Source organism: Aspergillus candidus (genome assembly GCF_002847045.1).
Source record: "Aspergillus candidus strain CBS 102.13 unplaced genomic scaffold BDW47scaffold_35, whole genome shotgun sequence".
Lineage (NCBI taxonomy): Eukaryota > Fungi > Ascomycota > Eurotiomycetes > Eurotiales > Aspergillaceae > Aspergillus > Aspergillus candidus.
Genome location: NW_020194040.1, coordinates 50,217 through 77,999, shown reverse-complemented (window position 1 = coordinate 77,999; position 27,783 = coordinate 50,217). Strand labels below are relative to the sequence as shown.

The 27,783-nt window shown below is 50.9% G+C and overlaps 10 protein-coding genes and 2 non-coding genes across 12 annotated transcripts; 5 read left to right on the top strand and 7 right to left on the bottom strand.

The window, feature by feature from the left end:
• Nucleotides 1–390: 390 nt before the first annotated feature.
• gpaB (guanine nucleotide-binding protein subunit alpha gpaB) lies at nucleotides 391–2,446 on the bottom strand. Its single transcript, XM_024819168.1, has 6 exons — nucleotides 1,902–2,446; nucleotides 1,484–1,829; nucleotides 1,299–1,427; nucleotides 1,116–1,245; nucleotides 822–1,060; nucleotides 391–758 (listed from the first exon to the last, which is right to left on the bottom strand). Exons 1-6 carry the CDS (start codon nucleotides 2,026–2,028, stop codon nucleotides 659–661), a joined length of 1,071 nt encoding a protein of 356 aa, XP_024670442.1. The 5' UTR covers nucleotides 2,029–2,446; the 3' UTR covers nucleotides 391–658.
• Nucleotides 2,447–2,595: 149 nt separating this feature from the next.
• Nucleotides 2,596–3,152, bottom strand: BDW47DRAFT_108572 (uncharacterized protein). Its single transcript, XM_024813264.1, has one exon. The coding sequence runs from the start codon at nucleotides 3,073–3,075 to the stop codon at nucleotides 2,908–2,910; it is 168 nt and encodes a 55-aa protein (XP_024670441.1). The 5' UTR covers nucleotides 3,076–3,152; the 3' UTR covers nucleotides 2,596–2,907.
• Nucleotides 3,153–5,815: 2,663 nt separating this feature from the next.
• On the top strand, nucleotides 5,816–8,278 carry sakA (mitogen-activated protein kinase HOG1). Its single transcript, XM_024813263.1, has 9 exons — nucleotides 5,816–6,349; nucleotides 6,415–6,462; nucleotides 6,562–6,691; nucleotides 6,753–6,796; nucleotides 6,856–6,955; nucleotides 7,018–7,374; nucleotides 7,440–7,518; nucleotides 7,575–7,758; nucleotides 7,817–8,278. The coding sequence occupies exons 1-9, from the start codon at nucleotides 6,294–6,296 to the stop codon at nucleotides 7,911–7,913; spliced, it is 1,095 nt and encodes a 364-aa protein (XP_024670440.1). The 5' UTR covers nucleotides 5,816–6,293; the 3' UTR covers nucleotides 7,914–8,278.
• Nucleotides 8,279–8,528: 250 nt separating this feature from the next.
• On the top strand, nucleotides 8,529–12,444 carry BDW47DRAFT_108554 (putative Avl9 protein). Its single transcript, XM_024813262.1, has 10 exons — nucleotides 8,529–8,971; nucleotides 9,172–9,276; nucleotides 9,396–9,638; nucleotides 9,751–9,778; nucleotides 9,835–9,898; nucleotides 9,946–10,025; nucleotides 10,076–10,247; nucleotides 10,304–10,344; nucleotides 10,394–10,531; nucleotides 10,584–12,444. The coding sequence occupies exons 1-10, from the start codon at nucleotides 8,910–8,912 to the stop codon at nucleotides 12,039–12,041; spliced, it is 2,391 nt and encodes a 796-aa protein (XP_024670439.1). The 5' UTR covers nucleotides 8,529–8,909; the 3' UTR covers nucleotides 12,042–12,444.
• A 164-nt stretch (nucleotides 12,445–12,608) lies between these two features.
• Nucleotides 12,609–15,400, bottom strand: culA (cullin culA). Its single transcript, XM_024819165.1, has 4 exons — nucleotides 15,119–15,400; nucleotides 14,992–15,062; nucleotides 13,039–14,936; nucleotides 12,609–12,968 (listed from the first exon to the last, which is right to left on the bottom strand). Exons 1-4 carry the CDS (start codon nucleotides 15,130–15,132, stop codon nucleotides 12,780–12,782), a joined length of 2,172 nt encoding a protein of 723 aa, XP_024670438.1. The 5' UTR covers nucleotides 15,133–15,400; the 3' UTR covers nucleotides 12,609–12,779.
• An 857-nt stretch (nucleotides 15,401–16,257) lies between these two features.
• BDW47DRAFT_49347 (cupin domain-containing protein) lies at nucleotides 16,258–17,332 on the top strand. The gene is made up of 3 exons (XM_024819167.1): nucleotides 16,258–16,402; nucleotides 16,462–17,051; nucleotides 17,145–17,332. The coding sequence occupies exon 2, from the start codon at nucleotides 16,518–16,520 to the stop codon at nucleotides 17,049–17,051; it is 534 nt and encodes a 177-aa protein (XP_024670437.1). The 5' UTR covers nucleotides 16,258–16,402; nucleotides 16,462–16,517; the 3' UTR covers nucleotides 17,145–17,332.
• BDW47DRAFT_t105 lies at nucleotides 17,231–17,340 on the bottom strand. Its single transcript has one exon. It is a non-coding gene; the product is annotated as a tRNA-Phe (tRNA).
• Nucleotides 17,341–18,343: 1,003 nt separating this feature from the next.
• Nucleotides 18,344–18,454, bottom strand: BDW47DRAFT_t104. The gene has a single exon. It is a non-coding gene; the product is annotated as a tRNA-Phe (tRNA).
• Nucleotides 18,455–18,757: 303 nt separating this feature from the next.
• Nucleotides 18,758–20,723, bottom strand: BDW47DRAFT_108551 (phospholipase D regulator). Its single transcript, XM_024813261.1, has 3 exons — nucleotides 20,090–20,723; nucleotides 19,139–20,012; nucleotides 18,758–19,072 (listed from the first exon to the last, which is right to left on the bottom strand). Exons 1-3 carry the CDS (start codon nucleotides 20,361–20,363, stop codon nucleotides 19,048–19,050), a joined length of 1,173 nt encoding a protein of 390 aa, XP_024670436.1. The 5' UTR covers nucleotides 20,364–20,723; the 3' UTR covers nucleotides 18,758–19,047.
• Nucleotides 20,724–20,771: 48 nt separating this feature from the next.
• BDW47DRAFT_108546 (mitochondrial K+-H+ exchange-related family protein) lies at nucleotides 20,772–22,196 on the top strand. Its single transcript, XM_024813260.1, has 3 exons — nucleotides 20,772–21,514; nucleotides 21,607–21,662; nucleotides 21,719–22,196. The coding sequence occupies exons 1-3, from the start codon at nucleotides 21,075–21,077 to the stop codon at nucleotides 22,045–22,047; spliced, it is 825 nt and encodes a 274-aa protein (XP_024670435.1). The 5' UTR covers nucleotides 20,772–21,074; the 3' UTR covers nucleotides 22,048–22,196.
• Nucleotides 22,197–22,398: 202 nt separating this feature from the next.
• Nucleotides 22,399–24,090, top strand: end3 (cytoskeletal adaptor protein SagA). The gene is made up of 3 exons (XM_024819164.1): nucleotides 22,399–22,724; nucleotides 22,847–23,081; nucleotides 23,140–24,090. Exons 1-3 carry the CDS (start codon nucleotides 22,485–22,487, stop codon nucleotides 23,880–23,882), a joined length of 1,218 nt encoding a protein of 405 aa, XP_024670434.1. The 5' UTR covers nucleotides 22,399–22,484; the 3' UTR covers nucleotides 23,883–24,090.
• Nucleotides 24,091–24,130: 40 nt separating this feature from the next.
• BDW47DRAFT_108544 (putative SNF2 family helicase/ATPase PasG) lies at nucleotides 24,131–27,379 on the bottom strand. The gene is made up of 4 exons (XM_024813259.1): nucleotides 26,966–27,379; nucleotides 26,027–26,872; nucleotides 25,230–25,968; nucleotides 24,131–25,170 (listed from the first exon to the last, which is right to left on the bottom strand). The coding sequence occupies exons 1-4, from the start codon at nucleotides 27,173–27,175 to the stop codon at nucleotides 24,299–24,301; spliced, it is 2,667 nt and encodes an 888-aa protein (XP_024670433.1). The 5' UTR covers nucleotides 27,176–27,379; the 3' UTR covers nucleotides 24,131–24,298.
• Nucleotides 27,380–27,783: the final 404 nt, after the last annotated feature.

Here is a 27,783-nt window from a genome sequence, read left to right as displayed (position 1 = left end):
TCGGAGGTAAGCGTGGGGTATGTAATGGGCGGGGGGCGCGGTTGTTGGAAATTCCCAAGACCATCGGAAACAAATGTCTTTCCAAAGGGCGGGGGAGTTATTAAAACCTTTCGCACAAATCATATATGCAAGTCGTGCGCGCTGGGGCGAGTAACTTTTAATCCAAAATATTCGGATAATATGCTCATTGAATCGAATCCCGGGCCGGAGAATAGGGGCAAAGCAGTTGATACTTCACCATGCGAATGGAACAGTTCCCGACAGTAAGAAGGGTAAATATGGGAAAGATGGGAAATGGAAAGAAAAGGGATGGGAACAAACACAAGAAACAATAGTCAAAAACAAATAAGATTAAAATCAAGAGATCATGCCATAAGATTCCAACAGTAATATCCCAACCCAGCGCCTAACAAATGGACTAAGAGGCAGTATTATAGCACCACAACGCCAGTTCCCGATCCATTAAACACGAGAGAGTATCAATAAAGAGAAAAAGCAAACGGTATTAGAGTAAAAGGAGGGCACAAAGGGAAAAAGGAACGTCAACACCGTGAGGAGTCAGTGTAAGGTTGAGTCAGTCCTGCGAACCAATGCCATGCTAAAGTAGCGACTCTGATCGGCATGACAGCCATGTGGCTAGAGATGGGCCGGGAGAAACCTAGAGAATGCCCGAGTCTTTCAAGGCGTTCTGCAAAATTGTCTCCTTGACAGCAGCAAATACCAGGCGGATATTCGTCGTGTCGGTCGCTTGGGTTAGACTGAGAGATTGGCAGACGAGTTAGCCCTCCAATTTTGGGAACTGGTCTCGGGGAAGAACTCACTGGGGATAAAGGTTCAAATGGGCCCGGTTGACCTGGTTGAACCGCCACAGAAGATATTTGGCAGCGCGATTGACGTCGTTGCCGCCCAGATAATCGGGGAAGTAATCGCTCAACGGCGACCGAGGGAGTTTCTGGCGGAACAGATCGACCTTGTTCAAGAAGAGGATGATACTGGTCCGCATAAACCACCGGGAATTAACGACAGAATCGAACAGCACCAGACTCTCCATCATTCGGTTCTGCAAAAGCACATTAGCATCAGGGTCTCATCGCGCGACACGGATTGGAGCTTACTTGGTTGCTTTCTTCGAGGAGTACCTGATCATACTCACTCAATGCCACACAGAAAATGATCGAAGTGACATTCTCGAAACAATGGATCCACTTCTTCCGCTCGCTTCGTTGGCCGCCAACGTCAAACATGCTATATACCTGTAAGCGACCGCGCCAAAGGATGATCGGGACAGCAAGCCATACTGTATGCTCAATTGGCCCATCGTGAACCGTGTTTCGTAGATACCGGTGGTCTTTGTTCTCGCGCGAAGCACATCGTTGACATTCGGGGTGTACCCTTGCGACGAGATCCGTTTCGCTTCCTCGAAGAAACTAGGGGCATATTAATATGGACATGTGATATCACAAACGCCAGCAGGGGTTCTTACTATGGCGCAGAGTCCATCAGGTAGAACTCATTCTGATGCTCCAATACTGTCGACGTGCACGGGTCATTCCAGAGATATGTGATCGCGTCCCCTACTTCCGGATCGAGGAATTTGGTCGGATCGGGGTCGATATTGTAGTTGTCGAGGTATTTAATATAGTCGCGAACTTTCTGGCTCGACGGCTCCAGACTAAACTGCCGGTAGGCTCCAGTGATGGACTTGGCGCAATCCAGGAGATTCTTATAGACCGTGATGCGATATAAGAGCAATTCTTCTGTTGAGTAGCCATTCTGGTGAATGATCTTCATCTGTTTGACAATCGTTGACTTTCCGCTTTCACCGGATCCTAAAGTAAAGGAAAGACAAGCGATGATTAGCCAGACGGAGAGGAATCAATCGGGAAATCATTCAAACCTACCCAGTAGTAGGATCTTGCATTCCTTCCGTAAACGCCGCGAATCCTCCTCTAACCTGCGATCGATCGCCTGGCTGTGTTTCTTCTGTTCCGCATCTCCTGTCGACTCCGAGCTCAAACATGAACCCATATTCTCGTTCGATGTCCCAGACAGCGAAGGCTCTCAACCATTAGCTGCCTGCGGAGGTGAACAGCATCGACCTATCAGGACACCTGGACCCGACGAACACCGCAGGTACCTATTGTCACAACGCCAGAAAGAAAATCACAGAGCGAAAAAAATTACTGGCGCGATCGAGTTTCGGGGGTGAGCTGACAGAGGGGAAAGAAAGAGCCAAAGGAAATGAAAAGAAAGGGAGCAGAAGGAGCGGGCAAGTTTGCGATCGACGAACGAGCTCGGCCCAAGAATCGAGGCTGCACAGTGGCCAAAAGCAGGCACCACAATAATAATTCCGGTCTGGGACTGAAGGTCTGAGCGACAAATGCAAGCTCCCGGGGAAGAGGCGGGGGGGAGGGGGCTGTGGTTTGAGGGAAGGCGATGGCTCGTGATGCAGATGAAACTAGGGAGACAGTGGACGGGGGTGAAGGTTGGAAAGGGAGTCCAAGCGTTGTTGTGATGTATTGTCCTCCTTATTAGGCTGGCAATGATGAGGGGTGACAGGAATCAAACTGCGGAGCAAGAAGGCGAGAGAGAATGACAAGCCGACGCTAAAAAGGATCACAGAGGTCGATCGGGGGGGGGGATGATGTGGGAGTGTGGATTGAGAGCGCGGGTCTCAAGTGAGATAATGTAAGCAGTGAGGATCAGAGTGTGGGATTCTCCAGGACGCAATGTGTCATGCATGTAATAATGGATAGAAAATAATAGTAAGAATAGTAAAGAAGATGATAAGAATAAGAAGAAGAATGATCTGGAGAAACACGAGACAGGTGCGGGTGAGCGGATGAAAGTGTAAAAGACAATCAATGGAACGAATGGAATTAGGATTTATTAGATATTACTGTCCGGTCAGTAGCGGTGAGTTGTATAAAGAGCAAATAAAAGGCGGTGGTATTTGTGTGTGGGTAGTAAAAGTAGTAGTAGTAGTAAGAGTAGTAGTAAGAGTAGTCGGGAGGAGAAGGAAAGGGAAGATATTGCCTCAGAACCCCCAGAGAGTGGATGGTTCCCAATCGTCATATATTTGGACTTTGGACCGATTGGGGGTGGAGATGATTACATACACAACCCCAGTCAACTCAGATCGCAGCGTGTGGGTATTGTTCGCAAAAAAAAACGTGGACCAGGCGAAGCTTACCAGATGGGCCGTGGTTAACATTATAAGTACGGAATACTCCGTAATAAATCAAGTTATTGGAGAAATTATAGCTTGCTCGGTGTTACTCTATCTAACTTCCGGTGGCTATGAGGAGGAACTCCTTGTGACAGGACCTGGTCCTTTTAGATTGAGTCGGAAGTAGGGTCGAGAAGTGTTTTAATTTCAATCCTTTGTGTCCGAGTCGGATGACCGAAGGTTAAAAAAGGGCGCTATTTGCATCCATGATCATCCACATATTGGGGGAGTGTGATGAGAGAGATCAGGTAATGGGAATTACCCTTGATTTAATTTAATACACCATATTACGCGGTCGTGTCTACCGTGGAACTAGTATCTCTTGGTATGTACTCCCGTATCCTCGTATTATTGTCCACCTAGTAGAGATCGGATAAGACGGTTACTGTAGGTAACCCAGCTTATGATCAAGGGGATTGATTTAGATGTTTCTTCCAAGGATTCCTGTTCATTAAACTTACTGCCTACTCTCCTACCTTCTCTTCTCTCGAGTCCGATCTATCCAATTTACGAGAACCTCACGAACTGTTCAAGGCGGAGATTACAGAAAAAGCAAGATAAACCAAACGTCATCCCAATCCGGAGGTGATCAAGACAATAGATCCATTTCTATACGATGTGACCCCTGCACAGATAGTCTGAGACTGACCATCAGAAATATCCAACCTAAAACCTATCAACACATCCTCTAGAGTGATCGGTTGTGCCGTCACTTTCACTCCCATGGCTCGCAGATAGGGTACCATTAGAATTGTTACATCCATACATCTCCTGTTTACTCCGTACATAGCCCCCCCCACGGAAGCGCCCCGTCCAAGCGCGCGATGCTGGTTTGGGAATGTCAAGGCTGAGTGGGCTATGCCCTTGCAGGATCCTGGTTGGAGGACGAAATTCTCGAGGGTTTATCCTAGCATCACTACTATCCTAAACAGAGTTCGTAGAGACTGCCTCATCTCTTGTTGAAATGTACAGGTACAGTGATCAAGTTAGTCATATATTATATGGCCCTAGGGAAATTTATTGAATCTATTAATCTCTGGAGTAGGCGATCCTAACAGACACTTATTTACTCCGTATTTGGTCGTAAAATTGACATGATATGGGGTTGCCACGTGCACCGTATGGGTGGGTTGGAGCTAGTGCCCTCGGAATACTACATGAGGCGATCGATTCCTTTGAGGTCGGTGAAACAGTCAAGAGAATATCTAGAACATCTGGGCTCGTGGAGGAAGTATGCCGACATTACATAGCTATAACCAAAGGCATTGTGGTCGGGAGTAAGCAGGCAGCTGTGAATGTCCATTGTCAAAGTCAGTGTCTAGGCTGTAGTGAAATCTTTGGGGCGATAAGCTACGTGGCCAAACCCTTTTTTGAAATCTTTTTTTCATTTTTTTTTTCCGGGACAATCACCATCAAAAGTTACAGAGGGTCTATATTGTGTGGGTCAGACATGCATTCCACCCTTCTATCCCTCTTAGATAAGGAATGCAGTTCTTCATGTCCGTCTTTCGATTCGGCACAATACGTGTCTCCTCTTGAAACGCCATGGTCGTTTTTTAGTCACAAACAGGAGGATTTTGCTTGGCAGATTGATACTTCGGGCATTTCCAAGAGACTAACTCGCATATCCATATCTAACTACAGAGTAGCATTCCTACCTAAGACTTTCAAACTCCGGTTCACCAACAGAATCATGTCTCTTTTCATGGGACACAATCTAACTACTGTTGAGAGTCCCTGTTCCTTTTGTACTGTTGGCTCTGATACGAAGCCTCCATCGAATGGATTGGAGCCAGCCCATTCCAGCCCCACAGCCTGGGAAACGGGGACTATGATGGAATTGCAGCCTTGGAATAGGACTGTCTAGCCTTGTCGGGATAGATGTTGAGGAAGACAGACTGGTCTAACCCTAATAAGTCCATTGCCATTGCCCCGTGCAGGTGAGGTGCTCATCCCAGTAAATTAATGTTAACCCTAAGACAGCCTTGTCTACGGCCTATACTGTATGAATCGTACTAGATCTCCTCGTTCTGTTCCATGACTATTTGCTGACAGGTGATGCCGAGTACATCGACAAGACACACATTGGGTAGGGTGTAGAAAAGAATGAACGAAAGAATCAAGAAAGAAAAGCAAGACCAAAAGAAGTGATATAACCCATAGAAATAGCAATCTTCATCAGTTCTCTTGTTTTAATCATAAATATCCTGATGTTTAGAATGATGAGAGGGTATCGGGGAAATATAACCCCATCTCACACGACACGACGGTGTGCGATGGTTACAACTTCCAACCGAGTATTCATAAAGCATTTGAATCAAATCTTCTTATCCTCCTCTCTCGTCATCTCAAGAGGTACACAATCTATTATATAGAAGATTGGAAAGATGGGAAAGCTTGAAGCCTCCCGTGCGCTGAGCTAAAAACCATCCAGTCAAACGTTAGATAAGCGTAGGCAATCTTGCTTGAATTTGGAACCATAATCCGACCAATAACGAATGCCCAAGACGATCTCATTATACCTTAGGGGCCGCGTGGGGGAAATATCAGTTATTCATCTTCCCAGTGCTGCTTCAGCCCGTGCTTCCCAGATCCTGCTTCTCTGGTCGCGGACGTCATCGCTCCTTTTGGTCTTTGGCAAAGGCTCCAACTAAGCGGGCTAAAGTCCAGTTTCCCCACATGCCTACGACCCTGCTACCCAGGTTTGCCGCCACCACCTAGTCGGTCACTCTAACTGACGGCTTTTGCTTCCTCTTTGCTTTCTGATTTACCCCCCCCCCATTATTATTATTCGCCCCTCAGCTGTCCCTCCGATTTTCAATATCATCCAACTATCGACTCTCGGCTTCATCTTTCCCAATCTCCATCCATTCCTTATCCACAAACCCCCCCCTCTCCTTCCACCTCCACTTCCCCCTTCTTTTTCCCCTCGTTTTCTCCCCTTCTTCTTGAAAAAAGGAAAAAGGATAGAAAAGGATAAAAAAAATTTTGAATACAGGAGGGAGAAATCAGCAACAACGTTGAAGGATTCGTCTCGAATATTGTCGTTCATCCTTGATCCAATATGGCGGAATTCGTGCGTGCCCAGATCTTTGGAACCACCTTCGAGATCACCAGCAGGTACAGATTTTTTCCACCGTCGTCCTTCAACTTGATACAATGATGGATTATTAAACGTTTGGCAGGTATACAGATCTGCAGCCGGTGGGAATGGGTGCCTTTGGTCTCGTATGGTATGCTTGAACTCAACCCCTCTTTTTCGACTTTTCCTGCAACACCCCGCGTCCCGCGTCATCGAACATGCGCTGACACGTTCCCCGATAATGCATCAGCTCCGCAAGAGACCAATTGACCGGTCAGCCCGTCGCCGTGAAGAAGATCATGAAACCGTTCAGCACCCCGGTCCTATCCAAGAGAACCTACCGCGAACTGAAACTGCTGAAACACCTGCGACATGAAAACGTTAGTCAACCCGACCGATCGTGAAGACTTCCCGCTGGGTTCGTCTGTTGACCATCTGCAGATCATCAGCTTGAGCGATATCTTTATTTCTCCCCTGGAAGACATGTACGCGGTTTATCTTGGCTTGGATGGTCGACAGAGCTTGGGCTGACTGGACGCTGCAGATACTTTGTCACAGAACTTTTGGGAACCGACCTCCATAGACTCCTTACCTCCCGACCGTTGGAAAAGCAGTTCATCCAGTACTTCCTATACCAGATCCTTGTGCGTGGCCACGATCCCTCTCCCCCCGGTTTGGTGAAGGTTGGTCGCTAACCTTCCGTCAGCGTGGCCTGAAATACGTCCACTCGGCAGGTGTCGTCCATCGAGACCTGAAGCCCAGCAACATCCTTATCAATGAAAACTGTGACCTTAAGATCTGCGATTTTGGTCTCGCCCGTATCCAAGATCCCCAGATGACCGGCTACGTTTCGACACGATACTACCGCGCCCCGGAGATCATGCTTACATGGCAGAAGTACGACGTGGAAGTGGACATCTGGAGCGCAGCCTGCATTTTCGCGGAGATGGTTGAGGGAAAGCCCCTCTTCCCCGGCAAGGACCATGTCAATCAGTTTTCGATCATTACAGAGCTCCTCGGAACTCCGCCGGACGATGTGATCCAGACCATTTGCAGCGAGAATGTCGGTGTTTTCCTCCTTGCTGTGGTTCATTTTGATGCGACATACTAACCTCGTCTTCACAACAGACTTTGCGATTCGTCAAATCGTTACCCAAGCGGGAACGTCAACCTCTGGCGAACAAGTTTAAGAATGCTGATCCCGACGGTAAGCCTAGTTTGACGGTAATTGGATGGGGATGATTCGGTCGCTGACGTTCACAGCCGTGGACCTCCTCGAGAAAATGCTCGTCTTCGATCCCAAGAAGAGAATCTCCGCTACCGAGGCGCTCGCACACGAATACCTTGCCCCCTACCACGACCCCACCGATGAACCGGAGGCTGAAGAGAAGTTCGACTGGTCTTTCAACGACGCCGATTTGCCCGTGGATACCTGGAAGATCATGATGTATGCGTTTTCAAATCAAGCTCTCACGGTGAACGCTCTGCTGACATGACGTGCGCAGGTACTCGGAAATCCTGGATTTCCACAATATTGACCAAGGCCCCGATGCCGGTCAAGTCTTTGGACCCGTCGGAGACGGACAGCAGGGGTTTGCATGAGAGGTTTCGATTATTGATCCCATGATGAGGAAGTTTTCAACCTTTCCTTTTACTCCCCATATGACAAATGATCCAGCAGGCACGGGTGGTCTGCTTATTGTCATTCCACCTGTCCAGGCCTGCCCCGGTTTATCACCATGCTTCTGTGATAATTTTGTCGGTCACCATTTTTTTCAGGGCGGAAGAAAGTAATGTGTAAGTGGAGGTTTTAACCATTCATGCTATTGTTACTTAGTTAGAGTTGGATGACCTGGGAGTTGAACGCGTCTGTAACACGATCAAACCACCTTGACATCTTCTGTTGATCATCTATATTATATACAAGCACATGTGATATCTGCCGTATGGATCATGGATTCGTTGCGTAATGGCATCAGCCTGCTGGGGGAAAGTACCTCAACACCTTTCAATACCTGGGTCAGCATGATCATCATCTGGTGGTCAGGCGCGGTCACAAGTTAAAAATGGAAACACTCCACCAGGACCACCCGGGCTGAAGATTCATGCCGACCGTAATGAAAATGACTGCATACTTGGCCACTGGGCCGGCAGGGCTACAGTACTACTCCGTACTACTACGTAATAGGCCCTTAGACGGCGGGGCTTACGGAGGAAGGGAGATTCATTAACTATTAGTAGTAAGTCAAAATAGTTGACGATCCCCAGCTTTTCTTCCAGTCACCGCCCGAGGAAGAGCAAACCATTCTGCAACCCTTCGATTTCCCCTGGTTCCAAACAAGTAAATATCCCCCCCCTCCCCCCGGACCAACTCTTTCTACCGTTGGTTTTGTTGTATCTTTCTTACGGATCAATCATCATTCTTGGGTCAACACGTGAGGGGGGTTCGATCGACCGTCGTTATCTCTCGCCTTTTCTGGAAGGGCTGCCTTCACCCTTCGACAGGAAGGAAATTGGCTTAGAACGTGTCATTTTCGGTGCCTGTTTTTGTTATTTCTTTTTTTTTAATAAGTCACACCCCACATAAAACCCTCCGCTATGGCTAGTACCTCGAGTCAACAGGTGCCCATTGTGATGGTCATTGATTTCCACCATGCAAGGTGAGTAGCTCGAATGAGGGGGGGAGAGAGGTGTCGAAGCGGGAAACAGTCGAGGTGTCGTTGTATACCGCGCGACATTCTTTGGCTTGAAGTCCACACGAGTCGCATCCCACCACCACCCAACTGCGACACAGGGCGCGACGAGGATCTCATGCGGGGCGAACATATCAGTTAACCTACATCTTGTTCTTTCTCCACAGGGGCCCCGAGATCGAGCACTGTATAGGAAACGAGGGGACCGACCCCGCGGTGGAAAATGACTGGTCTTTATTACCATTCATGGCGCTATCGGACGGCGCGCATATGTACGAACCGATGCTCCCCTTTCTCCTTTCTCCCACTCCTCCCATACCGTCTTCGAAACCCTCCCCTCCGCAGAAAAGCGTCTAGTCCTTCATTGACATGGTGCCCGCGCTGCAATTAGGTCGACCGAGGAATTCTCGTATTTCACCCTGCACCAGAAAGAGACCGCCACGGAGCCGGCGACTTCGCTTTTCGGTATCGCTTGCGCCAGGCAGATCGACGCGAGCATTCTCAAGTACAAGCCGCCGGAGGTTACGCGGTCTACGGTGCAGAAGGCTGTCGTGGTGGTGACGGATAGTCCCCAATATCTGGGCCAATTGAGGGAGAAATTGTCGGTGGTGACGACGGCTTGGTTTGCGCAACGGTATGTTGGCGGTCGCATCCGATCTGGAGGTGGCGGCGCTCGCGCCGTCAAGTGATCATTTGGTGGCACAATGCGATGTGGAATGTGGCTGATTCGTCTGGTCGAAAAATAGGGACTTTTCGGACTTTGATATCCTCAAGGTGTGTTTCGGCGCTGCGGCTTGACAATCTGGAGATATGCTGATATACGTGTTTAGAAATTCCGGGAAGGGCTGGTGATCAGCCTAGAGAAGAATGAGGGCTTCAAAGACCAAAACTTGGGTAAGACTGCTGCATTGGGTACTACATGACATGTCTGATCGGCCTAGGACTTTCTCTGCGGGAGATGATCCACGAGTTCAAGTATCAGACGCTTGTATTGTTCAAGGCTTTGCTTCTACAGCCAAAGGTACGGATAGTTCGCGCAAACGATCGAACCTTGTTACTGACCATCGGCAGATGCTGTTCTTCGGCTCGAGATGCGAACGCCTGTGCATGATCCAGTTCTCGCTCGTCTCTCTCATACCGGGCCTTATGAACAGTCTGGGGGACTGTGCCGATCCCTCATTCGATAATTATGCACGAACCGTCCAGAAACCGACCTCCCTCAAAACTAGCGACAGAAGCTCTTGTATGGGACCAGCCTTTTGCTTTGCAACGACGATAGGCTAATGCTAATTATTCCAGTACTATCTTATATGGGTCTGCCATTGCAAATTTTTGGAAAGGTTTGCACATCTTCAACAAGCGTTGTGGGTAGTTCTAACGTCTTTCCAGGGCAGCATGTTCGGGCCGTACACACCATTACAGCAGCTGGATCTGCTCGCAGATGACGGAACCAAGTCATACGTTGTCGGGTCGACAAATTCGTTGCTCTTGCAGCAGAAGGACCGCTATAGTGATATTTTAATCAACGTAAGTAGCTGCACTCTCGGTAGCCCTTGCGTTTCTAACTTGATTGCTCTAGCTTGACGAAGACACCATCAACATCTCATCCCTGACTTTACGAAATGCATTGGCGCTGTCGACTGCGGATAGACGTTGGATCGACCTCCTTACCCAAATCATCAACGAAACGTGGGATGAAAGCCACCCGGAACGCCCCAAAACGCACGGCTATATGGGATCCGAGGAGTTCATCAGACTTCAATTCGAGGAATACTTACTCGCACTACTCGCCTGCATGAAGTACCACGAAGAACTTGACTCGTTCAACGCCGGTGATCCTGGTCGGAGGACCCAGGAGCAGATAGATGGACTTAACATTGAAGGCGATCCGGCGTTGGAATTCAACGGAGAGTTCCTGGCAATGTGGCAAAACACCTCCAACTACGCTCTCTTCTCGCGTCTCACATCCGATGCCCTGCCTTTCTCGATCGTCGAACCCCGTCATCCTTGCGCTGGAGGCCTCACAATCGACGACGTCCAACGGCGCATCTCGCAACAGGTCGCAGATCTCCATCTCGACGACCGCGTCCGCGAAGGCCGCGAAGCGCTCAACCGGCATCTAAGCACCGGCCAGAAGAAAATGAGCGCCGCCTTCAACAGCTTCTGGTCCGACATCGAATCGATGCGCGAGGCCCAGAAAAAGCGCAACGAAGAGAAGGCAATGCAGTCGCAGCGACAGTCCCTAGACGGAGGATCTCCACCGCAACCACCACCTCTCCCACGTTCAAACTCGGCAGCCGCCTCGACAACAGCAGGCTCCGCTTGGATGGGCCGCAAAGCACCCCCGCTCGACATCAACCAAGCGCAAGCCTCAGTCAACTCCGTGGGCCAAAAGGCAGGCGCGTATCTCAGCTCATGGAGCTCATGGGCCTCTGACAAACGCAAGGAGTGGCAGGAGAAGAAATCTTCTTCCCCCTCCTCCCCCTCCTCAGTCACCTCCCCGTCGACTCCCATCCTCGCCACCGTCGCCGAGACAACTGACGCCGAAAGGGGCAGACGGAAGTCTCTTCAAGCGCGTCGCAGCGAGGACTCGAACGCGAGCCTTTCAAGCGTCAGCCTTTCTCTCTCCCGCAGCGGAAGCCGCAGAAAGAGATGGAGCAATATCCTCTTGAGGCGCGAAAGCGGCGAATTCGGTCCCCTCCACCGAAAGGGTGATAGCAGCGGTGAGAGCAGCGATTACGAGCCTGTTTATCCGAGATCGCCCTTGTCTCGGGAAGCTCCTGTGCTCGGGGAGGACATAAAAGAGCCGGATGTTACGGCCACGGATCATCCAGAACAAGCGAGTGCCGATACCGAAGCCCCGAAGGAACCGAAAGCCTCACCACCACCCCCGGTGACCGACAAGGAAAGCCATACTCGGACGTCTCAATCTCAAGACAATGCCAAAGAGGAAGAACACGGTGATCGCCCCCAACAGCCAACAAATGAAGAGAAACCCCCCTTACCCTCCGAGACCGCCAGTCTTTCCACCAAATAATCCGTTTTTGTCCCTTTTTTGTTTCTTTTTTTTTTCTTTTCAATATCCAGTTTGGACCTTCTACCAGTCTTGGTCTTGGTCTTTCTTGGACATGATGATCTACACGGCACTGACTTACGGGGTGGCTTTCTCTCTCTTTCATCTTAATCTTTTCAGCGACGTCTATAACACATTATATCACACACATCTCAAACCAAACCGGGGAGCCATTGGTGGCTCCCAAGCAAATGTCCAATCTACACCTGTTGAAACTTCGATACCCAAATGCAGGGCTTACTTTTGTGTTAGTACTATCTGCTTTTTTTTTCCCACCCCTTTATTCGCTTGTTTCAATCTGTCATCTATGGGTATGATTAAAGCCAAAGATAATCGTGTAATATATATACATACTTGAACTCATTCACTGTTACTTCTTTTCTTGGTGTCTTTCCTCTGTGTGCTGTGTACTGCGTGTCTACTGTAGTTCACCAGGTGCCGCTACTGTACCCATTTCAATAGGTATAGAAAGGAAATAGAAACAGAGGTAAACAGCCCTACCATACAAATCATCCACTTCCATCTCATGAATTACTCCAGTCAGATGCTATGCAAGGATTGATTTATTCATTTCAGACGTGATAGAACTGATATAAGAAGAGAAAGAAGACTAGCGCTAACGTAGGAGAGAATAATAGAGATAGATAACCGAGCCAGGGAGAGTAGTAGTGTATAGCAGCAATCGATCAATGAATCGATCAATCATGCAATGTAGGCAATTTCGTCACCGTCCAAACGCTCTATATAGTCTTTCTCCATGAGAGCCTCGATGTTCTTCTTAATGTCCGGTACCTTGGGCGGGAAGCGGGATTTGACTTGGTGGATGACTTCCTGGACGAGCTGGACGTGCTTCATCTTCTTGCGGGACTTCATGATGCGGACGATGGCGGACTGGGGGGAGTGGTGGGTTAGTATGCTTTCTGACGTTGAAGGATTTGGGATACTGGGTTGGGTGACATACCTGGAGTAGCAGCTTACGGTCCTCCTCTATCGTCTTGTGGGTGTCGTCTGACTCGACCTTCTGCTCGGATTTGATTTGAATGTTCAGGTTCACCTTGACCTTCTTGTGCTTGAAGTTGTAGTTCAGGGAGAAAGACGCCCCAGGCCCGGGCTTGGTGCCCTCTGGGCTGATATGTAGCACCTTGGCTTTGAGGAAGATACCTAGGTTGGGGTCGAGAATCTCGGGGGCAAGTGAGGTGGCCTTCTGGATGTCCTCATAGGTCAAGGTGTCATTCTCGTTGAACAGCAGAAGGATCCCCATCTGGAAGGTGGACACCTGGAATGTGTATGGGACCTTGGTGTTTTTGATGTAGTTGGTCTTCATCTCACCCTTGCACAGCTGCCAGAGCCAGGTGAGCTTTCGCCCATTGTGTTTGTCGAAATAGAAGCTCTGGAACCGCTCAGCGGTCTTGACAATCTCCGGTGGTGCAAGGAAGTCGGTGGATGGCGCCTGGAGCGGCCAGAACCCAGTTCCCAGGATCTGGAAATGCGAGTCCACCAGCTTCTTCCGGTCGTCATCGTCGAGGACCTTCTCCTGCCAATCTCTGTAGCTACCGTTAAGATCCTTCGAGATCTGGATATCCTGGAACATGCGCTGCAGTTTGTTGGTGTATTCGAACCCGCAAGCTTCCTTGAGCTTGCTGATCATACTCGTCTCCGCGTCATCTGACACCGAGCTCACATGCACCAGTCGCTTCGCAAGCATCTTCGAGTAGAACTTCTGGAAAACATCCTTGTCCTCGATGTACTTGAAGACAGTCATGATCTGGACTAGCATTTCTTCTAGTTCCGACTCTTCGGCGGCCTTGGGGCCCTTCTTGAGCAACGAGTCTGTGTATTTAGCCAGGAGCTCGGGCGATTTGGTCGAGCTCGATGCGCAGATCTTGTTGCGGTTGACGAACTCGCGGCAAGCATTGTCCAACGATCGAACAAATTCAGACTCGCCGTTGAAGGCCTCGTTGACCAAGCTTTGGTAGCGAGTATGTACCTGTAATAGCGCATCGACATACATCCTGGGTTCGAAAGTCTCGCCCCCGGTAGCGACCTTCTCAACGGCAGCAAGACCGGCTTTCCGGACATGGGTCTCAAACTTGGTTCGCAGGGGATCCAAGCCATCTTTGATGCGCGACAACAGCCGATACATCCGAGCGAGATCATCTTGCCGCTCGTTATCTAACAGAACCTGGAACTCGTCCCGGAGAAGCTCCGAGTGGGCCGTGACGAGCACGTCAAGGCAGGTATCGGTGAGATGCTTGGAGATATCAGGGTGCAGGTACAATCCAACACGTGCTTTCTCCTCGTCGAAACGAGACTCGGCCTTCTTCATGTATTCGACGACACTGTTTTCGGCAACAAACTGGCGGGATTCGTTTTCGTAGTAGACCCGGGTGGCGGCAATGAACGGCTTTTCAAAGTAAATTCGATAGACTTCGAGCGTGGACTTGGTACTATCGCTCTCGTCCAGACCCAGGGAAACAAAGGAGTCGACGATGCTCTTAATCTGCGATTGTTCGATGGTCTCCCCATTTCGTTGCTTTTCAACGAGGTTCAATACAGCGTCCATGACCTTCTTGTGGACCTTCATGAAAAAGTCGTCCTTCCATTTGACCAGGTGCAACGTGTAAACATCGTACACGTTCTTTTTGCCTTCATCGATCTCCCGCTTCACCCAGTGTCGGTTAAGATACCGGAATAAATGGTTGATGTACTTGGCGGCCGTTGTGTAGCGGAGCCATTCGCGAATGTAAAATCCTAGGAGGGCCTCCTCGGCGTGACTCTCAGACTCTGTATACACCGCTTGGAGATGACGCGATAGGTATTCGCCCAGTAACTTGTATAGCTCTTCGCCCAACAAATGTGCTATCCAAACATGTCAGCCTACACCGACTACCCAAAGTTTGAGGCGGAAACGAACCACCCCTGTGCGACTGCAAGCCTTGCCCGTTGGCAACTGCTTTCTGAGACGTGCAAAAGTTATGAACAGCCCTGTCCTAGTATTAGAGGTTGTTTGATTCGTTGCGGCATGGGAAGGGACGACGTACGTATACAGGGCCATGTACTATAGAGCGCAGGCACAGCGTTAGAATGCGTTAAAGAACGACTATGTCGGAGGGTCCCGGGAAATGAGGGAGGCCATACATGCTTCATATCCACGCCTTCCTCCAGCTTCAGCATCACGCTATCGATGCCCTTCTCTAAGAATGTCCATCTATGTGCGAAATCAGTCCGGTATTAGTGGCGACCACCCAAGGATGGGACTGGAGTTTGAACCAACGTTTCATCCAGATCCTCCTTCTGAGGCGTCTGTGGGATGAGTGGAGGCATGTTTCGACTGAAGATACTTGGAACGAAAGTGAGACTGTGGCTGGGGGCGATATATTAGCTGCGGTGGTCGTTCAGGGAAGTTGTAAGCCAACCACGGGGCAGGTGGGCGAGGCAGCATGGAGTTAGGCCAGTATAGGGCACGGATGTGACTCACTTGAGCTTTCCCAGAAGACAACACCTTTCGTCTGCTCCTGAGCAGTAGGCGTACTATCCAGGTAGGCGGCTTAGGCTGCGGTGGTGAGTCCGACTAGTACCGCCTGACCACCAGCGAGGCACGAGGAAAGCCGCGCACTCGAAAGAGGGCAATAAGGAGAGCAGAGGCAGAGAAGGGCTGCCCAGTATCAAAATAACGCAGAACCGTGAGACACCAACAAAGATAGCGCACTTGATGCCAGGAAAGGTAGCAGGGAAGAAGAGGAGGCAAAAACAATCGAAAGAGGGAGAGGGAAAAGGCGTGGCGTTGGGCGGTCGTGAGAGAAGGCCGTGGGGGGGTTTTATGGCTGGTTCGGGTAGGCGGTCAAAGAGCTGTACAGCCTCATTGTTGACTGTTCTCCGTTCTAGATCTTCTTCTCAACTTGACTCATCATTGAAAGAAGAAGCTGCACTTGGCTATCTTCCTATATTTGGGGTGCCTACACAACGGCTCAGGCATTAGCACTCTTTTGAACAGCCATAAACGCGACCGGAAGCTGCCTTGTACCTCCCTCCATCCTGGCCCACCTTGAGCGGTTCCAGCGCCATAACTAGGTACTCCGTCTGTACCCACTCTTTGACGTGAACACCAACCACAATAACCTGATATTGGCACTCCGGGAAAATGTCGTTATGCGGCTGACCTAGCATGGTGGTCCAGTACACTAACCAGCGTAGCTTGGTCTGCCTAGACTCGTATACTAATCTTGCTCTCAGCATCAAAAACAGGCCTGGTCTGGGCTGAACGGGGCCTAGGTGTGACGTCATCGACAGCTCACCCCAGTGCCCTCATTCGTATATCAGTTCAAGTCAGTAGTCGTGGATTTCCTATCCTCATTACGAGAGACTCATTGTCGATGTGATGCAGACGCGCCTATCGCACGGAGACCTGAGCGAAGCAATAAAACACTAAATCCTAGGAAAATGACAATCGCACCCCTGTCGAATATCCAAGTCACCTCTCGCCAGATTCCACGATGGCAGCACATACCAAACACCTCGATTCAATCCAAGCCCCTCATGATCTACCACAGAGCCTTCACTGCGACTCCTGACCAACTCGCGTCCCATCTCAGCAAAGTTGGAGAGGTCATGCCACAGTGGGTTTACGGGATGTATAGCCAGACACACTTCCACAGCACTACGCATGAAGTCTTGGGGGTTGTGTCCGGTCGTGCGCGTCTTTGCTTCGGTGGCGAGCACAACCCGAATCGGTTCGAACCCACCGTTGAGAGGGGTGACTTGATCATTGTCCCTGCCGGTGTGGGCCATCGCCTACTGGGGGACCTTGACAGCCAGGAGGGTTTCAAGATGGTTGGTGCCTATCCAGGGGATAAATCGTGGGACATGTGCTATGGCAAGCCAGAGGATGAGGAACAGATTGAGAATATTAGGAACGTGGAATGGTTTCACGGAGACCCGTTGTTTGGACCTGATGGGCCAGCTCTACATGTGTAGGTAGGAGTTCAAATTCAGTGCAAGATGTTCTATATGGTCATCTATTGGACTCGCATGAACCGGCGGGTTTGGTAATGCTTACGAACTGAGTAGAGGCAGTAAATCAAGGCAAAAAGAAAGCCCCACTAAGGTCTAATGGCCGCATCGTGGTTGGCATGAGCAAAAAGAAGAAAAAGATATGGGACCAACCGGGATCGAACCGGTGACCTTTAGATTACACTACTTCTTAGAAGTAGGAGGCTGAAGTTGATTCTTCAGTCTAACGCGCTCCCAGCTGCGCCATAGTCCCAGGTGTTGAAAGTTTGAAACTCATTTAGCAACAGTACTCTACATTACATATATCTACATTACATATATAACTCCCGAGCATCGTGATCATCGTTGTCTTGATGTTACCCATCGCTCAATCAACTAAGGAACAACTAGTTTCATGGAAAAATTATAGTGTTATTAGCTGAAATGCTATTGTCTCCATCTTACTATTCTCTCCACTATGCTGATCAGTTAATTTAGTTGAAGGTCTAAGTTCTCCTGGTGATGTGGTCTACACTACTCCATACTATTTTCAAGCTTTAGATATATATTTATGCCTATGTGCGTCGGTGTTTCCGACTTTAACTATAATATGATAAGAACGCAACCACACCAGGTTATTTTATTTGAGACAATGTTTATGAATCATCATTATATAACTATGGATGGTTTATAGTCATCTATAGTTATACCACAACCAGCAGCAACCATTATACAACCGTTGATAACCCCTGCAACCTTGACATCGTCCTACGATATTCACATTGAATTCCTCATCTCTGCTTGACGCTCTTGCTCATACTTTGGTTTGACCCTACTCAGAGACTCGGGTATAAAACTTATAGGGCATGATCTATGGTTGAGTCATATTGAGGTACTATATATATTTTGCGATAGTCACACAGCAAGCCAGGTAATACAAGGTCCACTCTCTATAATGATTGTAGCTCGTAATTGATACTTCCAAGCATCACACAATCTCCCAGCCATCTATTCTGATAAAAAATCCAACCTCGGCTTTTCCACCTTCGAAGTTCCATCACAGTCATGCTATCAAACTAAATCATACGACGTCGACAACACAGCCTCTCCCAGCCACATAAATTTACCAGACAGGCGCCTAGTGTCCTAGTCCGAGTCAAGAGTAGCCCGGTCCCACCATCACCATCACCACCACCGGCCCACCTCAATCAAACCACAAAAAAAGATTTTTTTTTTCCCGCAGTCCCAAACAACCGGAAAAAAGAGGAAAAAAGATATGGGACCAACCGGGATCGAACCGGTGACCTTTAGATTACACTACTTTGGTGAAAGTAGGAGGCTGAAGTTGATTCTTCAGTCTAACGCGCTCCCAGCTGCGCCATAGTCCCAGGTGTTGAAAATTGTCGGCGCTATACTGGTATCTGTGGCCCATGCTCATGTCGACGGCTACACCACGCCCGCGCTTACGCCTATGCGAGTGAGCAAAGCAAGGGCTATTGATACTGCATCGCGACGCAGGTACGTTATTTGTTGGGTAGGTATAAACTATAGATACTGAAGTATCCAGTAGTATGGGCTTCATTGAAAGACATAATTTTGTAAAGGAGCTATAGAATGAAGATGGGAGAAAGGACGCTTCTGCTGAAAAGTTTTTGGATACTGAAAAGTATTTGAGTATACTGTAAGAGCATTTATCTACCTGCAAGATAACGCGGTGTAAGGTCTGTCGATGCAGAGATACAGGAAAGGCTGAAGAACTCGCGACTAACCACACCAGGCTACCATTGTGACTTCAATCGTATTATTCAAAATGTACAATTCCATTATGCAAAATGGGTGAGAAGTGTAAAAACTAAAGAAATCATCGCGCAGGCGGGAATACGTCTGACCGGGTATCGTCCGGTCATAGAAATAAAGACATGAAAGTAGACATAAGATGCACGGAGGAGGCCGTGGTACCGTGGAAGTAATAATGAAGGGGTTACTTTGCAACCCGTTCGACCAGACTGGTTGAGAAAGAACGTCAGTACACACCCTGGGCTACTTGTATTGAACCGGAGACTTGAACTTACCGAAGGACGCTGATCGAAAATGTCGTTAGCCAAGCGATCAAGGCTACCAAAAGAACACTGGCTAACGCTATTTGCCGGTCGCATATGGCGTCGTTTTTGGGAGCGAGCTCCCTGTTGACCTCGGTGTTAGTGCATGCGCCCTTTGCCGTGGACAAAGACTCGAAGGCCAGGCTCAGGTTGGCGGAATCGAAGACGATGAAGAAGATGTCCAGAAGGATGAGACGGGCTTTGGCCGAGGGGGGCCGGAGCCCAAGTGGTTTCGCAGTGTACTCATCCCACGTGATGTAAATCAAGTAAACCAGGGCAACAGCGTCGACGATGATGGCCATCAGAGCGGAGGGTCCTCGAGGGTGCTGATACTCCCCGGAGAGCTGATGGATTGAGCCCCCCAGGGCGAGAGCAGTGAGGGAGAAACACCATACCGTTAATCGGAAGATCAACGGTACAATGGGGCTCTTCAGGAGGGTTGAATGGAACCGCTTGAACCAGATCTTTCGGCGTCGTTTCATCTTCAAGGGGTCTTCGGTCTCGTCGGACGGCAGCTGTCCCCGCCAGGGCTGCGAGTAGTCGTTGTAATTCTCATCCAGCCACTCCGGTGGCACGGCCTTTTCTTCCACTCCGGGCTCTCTCGGATATGCGATCGTTCGTGAAAATGAAATCCAGCGAGTCTCACGCCTCGGAGGTTGTCCACGTCCCTCGTCGACACTGCCGCCCTGGTGATGTAGATTGGATGTCCGTGTCGCAGACGGAGAGTGATTGTGCTGGGCAACTACAGCCTCGTGTGGTTCTGCAGGAAGGAGTCTGTCCGTCACAGATGACTCTGCTAGTTCTTCTCCGTCGCCTTCTTCTGGGTGATCCACCGATTGAACCCATGCTGCACGGACAACAACATTAGTAGACGCTCACCACCACGCCCCCACAGAAACACCCCCGTTTGGTTTATGTAATTACCTGGTACGCTTCGCAGCCTTTTTGCCCCGGTCGAATGATCCCTCGTCATATAGGTCGCAGCGTCCTCCGATAATCGTGGTACGTTCGACGACTGTTCTGTGGTACTGTTGCGAAGGGCGTCACTGGAGCGGGTGTCGCTGGTCGGTCCGCCGAGCGACTGCTCGGAGTGCTCGGGGGTCCATTCTGGGATGGGAGGGAACTCCAACTGCTGCTTATCCGAGATAACCTCCGATTCAAGGGGCTGGGCGCGCGAATTTTGACCATTTTGAGCCATTTCCTTTCCGATCAAGGGTTGCTCCAAGCGATGTTGGATGGGGCTGATGGACGTTGGGGGTCGATGGGGGATCTAGTCCGCATCGCCTCACTCGCGAATCGCGACCCTCCGGATCAAGAGGGCTGGCGGAATCGCCGGGATTGTAGACAGCTTTTGGCGCCCTTTGCACAGGGCTTGCTTGTCATAAGAGGGTTGAACACCAAATACAGGCAGACATGATCGGAAGGCTGGGGAGAGAAATTGGACGACGAGAGATTGCGACAAGATTGACTGGATCGCTGCTAAACCCGGAAGAGTAAGGAGTCAGGAAAGCAAGTCTGGTTGTCTGTCTGCGCCGGGTGCGGAATGACGTCTCTCCCGCTCCCCTCGAATTATCCTCAGTTTGGAGCGAACAACAAAAAGTAGGACTGAATGTCCTCCCCCTATTTTCCCGCGATCCTCTGTCGTCATTCGAAACCACCTCTCATCCATTTAAAGGAATGCTACTTTTACAGTCTCCCTGGAATCGGGTGTTTTCTCTTGTCAGTCGGTAGTTGACCTCCCTGGCTGCCCACCCATAATCCTATCCTGCGACCCAACATCAATTGCCCTTTCCAATAAAGGAGGGTGTGAAGGAAACGAATCACGAAAGGTGGGAAAACGATAGCAAACAAGAAACGGAAGGAAAAAAAAAAGAAAAAAGGAAAAAAGCAAAGCTCAGCCCCCGCTGATATGCGACTCTTTGTCATTCCGATCTCGACGAGACGCGCCTTGATCTATTCCCGGGCCATCAGCAAGGGTCAGACGCCGAAGGAGCTTTCATGGACCGACCGGGCCACTGGAAAAGTTGCTGAAAAGTGGGCTCAATGGGAGGAGGCCGAGAAAGGCTGGAAGAAACACCTGGTCACCTGGGGGAATCGTGTTCAACAACGGATACCCTTTGAAGAATGGGGTCTCAAAAGTATTCCGTCGCTGAACGCCCAAAGACGAATGGATGAGACCCACGGGACAAAGAAGATCGATGTGCTATTCCCGGGAAATGCCATCAAGCCCGGCAAGCTGCAGGCGATCTTGTTGAAGATCGCCACGGAACGGCAGGAGTTGCATCGCAAGAAGATGTGGTGGAGCTTTATTGCGGCACCCATCACGGCCCCGATCGCCTTGATTCCCATGTATGTGCGCCCACTTCGTCTCGCAAGCCGCCCTGAAGAAGTTGCCTGCAAGGGAGCTCCGCTAACCATGTGTTTCTCTAATGCGACTGCAGAGTACCTAATATCCCATTTTTCTACCTTGTCTACCGAGGCTGGTCGCATTGGCGGGGTGAGTCTTTCCCCGTGCTCCCACCGCCATCGAAGTGACCCGCTGACCAAATTTAGCCTTGAACGGATCCAAGCACCTGCAGTATCTCGTGGAAAACAACCTGTTGAATCCCGTATCGTTCCCCGGACTCGAAGATCTATACGCGAAACGAGTATCGTACGCTATGCAGACCCCCCCGGACCAAATGCCGATTTCCAGCATGGTCGAAGATCTGGCGAAGAAAGAGGACCGGCTCCTGCTCCGTATCAGCGATGCTAAGAAACTGGCTTCTATCCTTGACGCGCCCGAGCTTTCGTTAGAGGCAGAACGGGCGATTGCGCAAGTAGAAGAGCAGCTCAAGCCGAAAGGACCGTCGACCGAGGAGGGCCACAAAAAGGATACATAACGAAATCAGCGCGATGCGTGGGTTTATCCCCGTGTGTGGTTACGACTCGATGGCCGTTTCACAGCGATGGCTGTATAATCATGACTGTTTGGGTGGATGTATACTAGACCGTAGGCATAAAATCAATGCCCCAACTTAACATAGACAAACCTACTTCCAACTTATCCGCATGAGCCATGCATCATATCGTTCCATCTACCGCGAGAGACCCCGTAATATATGGCGGAAATACCATGATCCGACTCCACACGCATGTCCCAATCGGGCCAAGCCGCCAACTGGCTTAAAGTACTATTGACTTTCCCCCCAGTGCTCCGGAGTCTGGACCAAACTACGTACTACGACTACACTACTCCGTGCCCCGTACACCAGCTTCCCATATACTCGACCTAAATCCCCCACAAGGTTCACCGCTAAGACCCTCGCGTGCTCACACCATGGCGACAAAGCGAATCGAGCAGTGGGAAATCGAGCGATACTGGGAGATCTTTGCCTCGCTGTCCAATGGCCAACCGCGCCTAAACAACTCCCAGGCGGCCTCGGTGCTCAGGAATAGCCGTCTCCGCGATGATCAATTGGAGAAGGTCTGGGATCTGTCCGATGTGGACGGCGATGGGGAGCTGGACTTTGAGGAATTCTGCGTCGCCATGCGCTTAGTGTTCGACCTGGTCAACGGGGTAAGTTCGTCTCCTGATTCCGTCGGGCGTATACCCCTCCTTCCCGCTGGCTTTCCCCTTCTCCCCGCCCCTTAAGCCTTCCCCCCTAAGGCCCCATCGCTATATGCTGAGATCGTCTCAAGGAGCTGCAACAAGTCCCGGATGTCTTGCCCGACTGGCTCGTCCCGGAGTCCAAATCCCACCTGGTTCACGCCACCCGGGCACTGAGCGACCGCCCGGAGCAGTTCGAGCGGATAGAGGACGAAGACGAGACGCTGGGGTTGAAAGACGGATTCGACTGGTATATGAAACCGGAGGATAAGTCCAAGTACGAGGAGATCTACTCCGCCAATAGGAGCCATCGCGGCGAAATCACCTGTACGTCAATTCCCCCTTACCTTTCTTCACTGCTTGAAAGCTAACGCAAGTATCATAGTCGAGTCGCTGCAGCCGCTGTACGAATCCCTCGACGTCCCCGACACCGACATCCGCTCCGCTTGGAACCTCGTGAACCCCTCCGCATCCCGCTCCATCAACAAAGACGCCACCCTGGTGTTCCTGCATATCCTCAACTACCGCCACGAGGGCTTCCGCGTGCCCCGCACCATCCCGGCCTCTCTCCGCGCCTCGTTCGAAAACAACCAGATCGACTACCAGGTCGACAATGCGCGCCCCGCGCAGCGATGGGGCGCCAACGGCGACACGGAGACGCCCACAGGCCGCAAGACCCGGTTCGGCGACACCTACCTGAGTCGGCTGGGCGCGGGCGGCAAGACGTCGTACACGCCCAAGGGCACGGACTTCAGCGACACGATCCAGGACGAGGAGTGGGAGAAGGTGCGTCTGCGGCGGGAGCTGGCGGAGATTGAGTCGAAGCTAGAGGCGGCCAAGAAGGCATCGGAGGGCGGGCCGCGCGACCAGCCCCGCAACGACGGCCGTCCGAACTGGACGCTCATCAAGAAGGAGGCGCTCCAGCTGCTGGAGTATAAGGAGCGCGAGCTACGCGAGATGAGAGAGGGCACGGGAAGATCCCAGGAGGGCCAGAACTTGGAACGGCTACGGGAGGATGTGCGGACGGTCGCCGAACAGGTCGATGGACTCCGGAGCCATCTGGCGACTCGGACGGAGGCGCTGGACGATCTGCGGGGACAGATCGAACAGGAGAAGCTGTCCCGATAGGCGGGTTCTTTTTTTCCCTTCTACTTTGGCGTGTTTTATCTTGTTCTCTTTCTTAATTGCCACTGGGAATCGATTAATCGTGATTCCTGTTTTCGTCTCGATGTATAGCCACACACATCCTTGGGCGAGGAGTCTGGGGCGTTTGAATGATTTCCTTCGTTTTATTGTTGCTTTTGACCTTCTGTTCTTGTTTAGATTTTGGATTATTCTGACTAGAGTACTCCTGTTACATTACACCAGGTCACTTCCTCATCTATCTAATCCATGTACAGTACATACACATATTATAAAAAAAAAGGCTCAAAAAAGAAACAGATAACCCTCTAGGTAGACTCCCCCACGTTGTACAGTGAACGCCATGACCTGAAAAATACCACATTGAAAGATGAGAGGGAAAGAGGGAAAAAAGAAAACGGTCACTCCCCCACAATCTGGCTCAAGCCATCTCCCCCCGGCTTCGTCTCAACAGCCATAAACGCCCTACCATCCTGATCAAGCCCCTTCTCCGCACGAGCATAAGCCTCCTCACTCCGATCCGTCAAGATCTCCAGATCCTCACCAGACAGCAGCGAAGCGGGGTCCGCGCCGGCCTCAAAGCGCTCGAAGTCATGCTCGCCGAGCGCGTGGCGCAGCTCGTCGACGTCGTTCTGGCTGATGGCGGAGGAGCCCGACTCGAGGAGACTCTTGAATTTGCCCTTTTGGATAACGAGCCGTTCGAGCCGACGCTTGGAGTCAGCTTTCTCAAGGAGAGTCTGCTCGACTGTGCCCTTCGTCGCGAGCCGGTACACGATAACAGGCTTAGTCTGGCCGATGCGGTGCGCGCGGTCCTGAGCCTGCAGGTCTTGCTGCGGGTTCCAGTCGGAGTCGAAGAGGATGACCGTGTCTGCCGCGACGAGGTTGATGCCCTGGCCTCCGGCGCGCGTGCTCAGCAGGAAGAGCTGGTAGGAGGTGTTTGAATTGAAGGCTTTGATTTGGGCTTGGCGGTCGGCTTGGCTGATTGCGCCGTCGATGCGGCAGCAATTCCAGGAGCGGAGCTGCGTCGCCCAGTCTTGGAGGATGTCGAGCTGGGTTTTGAATTGCGAGAAGATGAGGATTTTGTGCTTTCGCGCGAGGAGGTAGGGGACGAGCCGGTCGAGGAGGAGCATTTTGCCGGAGGCTGTTACGAGCGTGTTGTCGATGGCGCCGGCGTCGTCGCTGCCCCAGGGCCAGTAGAAGTTGTGGGGGGAGTTGCAGGCGAGGCGGGCTTGGAGGACGGGGTTTTGCATTTTCTTTTGGGAGATCTCTTTTTCTGGAAAGCTCTTGTTAGTTGTCTGTCTGGGCCTAATGCTGTGAGGGGATGAGACTTACTAGCCAGCTTTATCGTGTTTGCTCGCTCGATTTCCTCCTGCTCGCTCTCATCAGGCCACTGAGTGTCCTCCGTCTCCTCGATGCCCTGCTCCAGCTTCCGCAGTTTGGCGTTGAACTCGCGGTCACTAATATCCTTGTAGTTCTGCGGTCCTCTCCGTCGACGGGTCGAGCTGGCCACACTGACGGGGGTGGAGACACCGCTGGACTTGAGACTCTTGTTCGGGGTCGAACACCTGCTGTCGGCCGCATTTCGCTTCCGGCTCGTCGAACGCGACAGTCTCTCGTTATTAGCCAGGATGCGCTCCGCGGCCTTGTTCTCGAGGTATTGGCGGCCGGTGCCGCTGAGGATCTCTCGATATAGATCCTTTTGTTCAGGCGTCAACGGCGCGTAGATGATGTATTCGCGTTTCTTGGGCAGCGAGGTCTCGACGTCCGTTTTGACTCGTCTGAGGAGGAAAGGCTTCAAGATTGAGTGCATCGTGGATACCAAGGACCGCTTGCGACGCTCGATCGTGTCGGCCTGCCCATTCCTGTCAAGCATGGACGAGAAGTCAAACCAGCTGGAGAAACTGTCGAGGTCGTTGAAGATCTCAGGGAGTAGGAAGTGGAGGAGCGACCACAGCTCGGTGATGTTGTTTTGCAGCGGCGTGCCCGTGATGAGGAGCCTGTTGGCGGAGTTGTAGGTGAGAAGCTCCTTGACGAGTTTACAGTTCATGTTCTTCAAGCGATGTCCTTCATCCTGGGAGATGTTAGCAACCCGCGTGAGCAGGAGAGAGACATGGAGACTCAATACGCACCACAACGATATACCGCCACTGATACTGCGAGAGGAACTTCCGATCATTCATGCAAATCTCATACGAAGTGCAAACGACCGGAAAATCAGCACCCCTCTGATTCTTCAGCCCCATCTCTTTCCTCCGAATAGCAGCGCGTTCGTCCTTCGACCCATGATACAAGACGGTCTCGATATCAGGCGTCCACCTAGCGAACTCATCCACCCAATTACTCACCGTGCTCAACGGCGCAGCAACCAAGAACGGGCCCGAAACATTCTTCTCCTTCAAGAACGCAATCAACGAGATAACCTGAACAGTCTTCCCCAGACCCATCTCGTCCGCAAGGATCCCACACAACCCATTCATCCACAGCGACTTAAGCCACTCCAGCCCCTCCAGCTGATACTTCCTCATCTTACCCCCCGTCACCAGCTCCGGCTGCTGCGTGGCGACGAGATCCTGGCCCCCAAGCACAGTAGGGTTCGACTCGTACTCGTCCGCAGCGTGCTCCAGCGCCTCCTGCACACTCGGCTTCTCCTCCGCAACAACGCTCTTGACATCCGCCTTCTGAAAGTAGCTCGAGATGGTCCCGTTCTTCCCCGCAGCAGCAGCGGGTTTCCTCCCCCGAGCCCCTTTCTTCGCCCCGTTGGCCTCCTGCTCGGTCGCTTTCGTCATCTCAGCTGCGGCTGACCCGTTCGTCTGGTTCTGTCGGGCGCTCGTGCGCGTCTCTCGCTTTCCAGCGGGCTCTGGTTTTTTCTTCGTCTCCGTGGGGGCCTTCTGTTGCCGTTGTTGCTGCTTCGCGGCCTCTAGTCTAGCCTCTTCCTGCTGCTTCTTCATTTTATCCGCCATGATCGCCACAAAGACCTAATTAGCCCAAGGCATTAGTAACCACCCATGTCACGACAGGAGCCAAAGCGCATCCAGCTCCCACTCCAAAAACAAATGAGATAAACACACCTCACTAGTATTCAAAAGATGCATAAGCGCCTTCGCCTGCGCATCCATCCCCTCCACATCCTGCGGTTCGGGTTCGGGTTCGGCCGCCGCATCGGTCATCTCTCGATCGGCCGCGTCAGTCACCGGAGACGAAGGCTGCGTAGACTCCGACTGCAGGGGATTCTCCCCGTGCGATTCGGTCGGCGTGATCGGTGTGTCTGGGTGAGACATTGTCCTGGCTGCGCGGCCCCGTCCTAGATTCGTTTTGGTGTTCAAACGAGGACAGGTAAATCCTCAGGTGGCGCTTCCCAGGACGTTATTTGTTATTTTTTTCTTCTAGAGCCCAGTTGCTACAAAATATCGCCTGGATACCTCGATACGATACCCAGAGGACATCAGCATGCAATGTGTGGTGGATTGGGAAGTGTTATCAGGGGAGTGGTTGCTGGCATGACGACAGAGAGAGCGGCGCGCCGTCTTGAGCGGCGACGCGGATTTTCGCGTTCGTGCACGGACCAAGTTTTAATGTGATTTTTTGATCTGCAGGGAGTTTGTACCAGGTATAAAACTGGGGTTTGTTGTCTATCCTAAACCTTGTTTTTAATATAGTCATCTCATTGGTAAATGCTAAATTTCTAATATTATTTCTCAAATATGGCTCATTTTGTTTTGCATTTTGATGGATCATGCAGAGTGTTACAATCATCCGGATCCATTCATCCCATCCTATTCCCGAGACCTGCAGCTTAGTACTGAACAAAGAAACAGAAATGAAAGGCCTGTGTCCAACTGATTTAGGGCGATTCTGGATATGTATCTGAACATTGAAAGGATGATTA

Coding starts and splice junctions, on each gene's coding strand:
- gpaB (XM_024819168.1), bottom strand. CDS start 2,028: ATGGGTTCATGTTTGAGCTCGGAGTCGACAGGAGATGCGGAACAGAAG. Junction 1,246..1,298: donor ATGGGCCAATTGAGCATACA/GTATGGCTTGCT, acceptor ACAGGTATATAG/CATGTTTGACGTTGGCGGCC. Junction 759..821: donor CATTTGAACCTTTATCCCCA/GTGAGTTCTTCC, acceptor CCAATCTCTCAG/TCTAACCCAAGCGACCGACA.
- BDW47DRAFT_108572 (XM_024813264.1), bottom strand. CDS start 3,075: ATGACGATTGGGAACCATCCACTCTCTGGGGGTTCTGAGGCAATATCT.
- sakA (XM_024813263.1), top strand. CDS start 6,294: ATGGCGGAATTCGTGCGTGCCCAGATCTTTGGAACCACCTTCGAGATC. Junction 6,350..6,414: donor ACCTTCGAGATCACCAGCAG/GTACAGATTTTT, acceptor AACGTTTGGCAG/GTATACAGATCTGCAGCCGG. Junction 7,519..7,574: donor TAAGAATGCTGATCCCGACG/GTAAGCCTAGTT, acceptor TGACGTTCACAG/CCGTGGACCTCCTCGAGAAA.
- BDW47DRAFT_108554 (XM_024813262.1), top strand. CDS start 8,910: ATGGCTAGTACCTCGAGTCAACAGGTGCCCATTGTGATGGTCATTGAT. Junction 9,779..9,834: donor CGGACTTTGATATCCTCAAG/GTGTGTTTCGGC, acceptor ATACGTGTTTAG/AAATTCCGGGAAGGGCTGGT. Junction 10,026..10,075: donor CTTTGCTTCTACAGCCAAAG/GTACGGATAGTT, acceptor GACCATCGGCAG/ATGCTGTTCTTCGGCTCGAG.
- culA (XM_024819165.1), bottom strand. Junction 14,937..14,991: donor CTTGCAGTCGCACAGGGGTG/GTTCGTTTCCGC, acceptor ATGTTTGGATAG/CACATTTGTTGGGCGAAGAG. Junction 12,969..13,038: donor ACCGTAAGCTGCTACTCCAG/GTATGTCACCCA, acceptor CACTCCCCCCAG/TCCGCCATCGTCCGCATCAT.
- BDW47DRAFT_49347 (XM_024819167.1), top strand. CDS start 16,518: ATGACAATCGCACCCCTGTCGAATATCCAAGTCACCTCTCGCCAGATT.
- BDW47DRAFT_108551 (XM_024813261.1), bottom strand. CDS start 20,363: ATGGCTCAAAATGGTCAAAATTCGCGCGCCCAGCCCCTTGAATCGGAG. Junction 20,013..20,089: donor AAGGCTGCGAAGCGTACCAG/GTAATTACATAA, acceptor TTGTCCGTGCAG/CATGGGTTCAATCGGTGGAT. Junction 19,073..19,138: donor TTTTCGATCAGCGTCCTTCG/GTAAGTTCAAGT, acceptor TTTCTCAACCAG/TCTGGTCGAACGGGTTGCAA.
- BDW47DRAFT_108546 (XM_024813260.1), top strand. CDS start 21,075: ATGCGACTCTTTGTCATTCCGATCTCGACGAGACGCGCCTTGATCTAT. Junction 21,515..21,606: donor CCGATCGCCTTGATTCCCAT/GTATGTGCGCCC, acceptor ATGCGACTGCAG/AGTACCTAATATCCCATTTT. Junction 21,663..21,718: donor AGGCTGGTCGCATTGGCGGG/GTGAGTCTTTCC, acceptor GACCAAATTTAG/CCTTGAACGGATCCAAGCAC.
- end3 (XM_024819164.1), top strand. CDS start 22,485: ATGGCGACAAAGCGAATCGAGCAGTGGGAAATCGAGCGATACTGGGAG. Junction 22,725..22,846: donor TGTTCGACCTGGTCAACGGG/GTAAGTTCGTCT, acceptor GATCGTCTCAAG/GAGCTGCAACAAGTCCCGGA. Junction 23,082..23,139: donor CCATCGCGGCGAAATCACCT/GTACGTCAATTC, acceptor CAAGTATCATAG/TCGAGTCGCTGCAGCCGCTG.
- BDW47DRAFT_108544 (XM_024813259.1), bottom strand. CDS start 27,175: ATGTCTCACCCAGACACACCGATCACGCCGACCGAATCGCACGGGGAG. Junction 25,969..26,026: donor AGTGGCGGTATATCGTTGTG/GTGCGTATTGAG, acceptor AACATCTCCCAG/GATGAAGGACATCGCTTGAA. Junction 25,171..25,229: donor AAACACGATAAAGCTGGCTA/GTAAGTCTCATC, acceptor AGAGCTTTCCAG/AAAAAGAGATCTCCCAAAAG.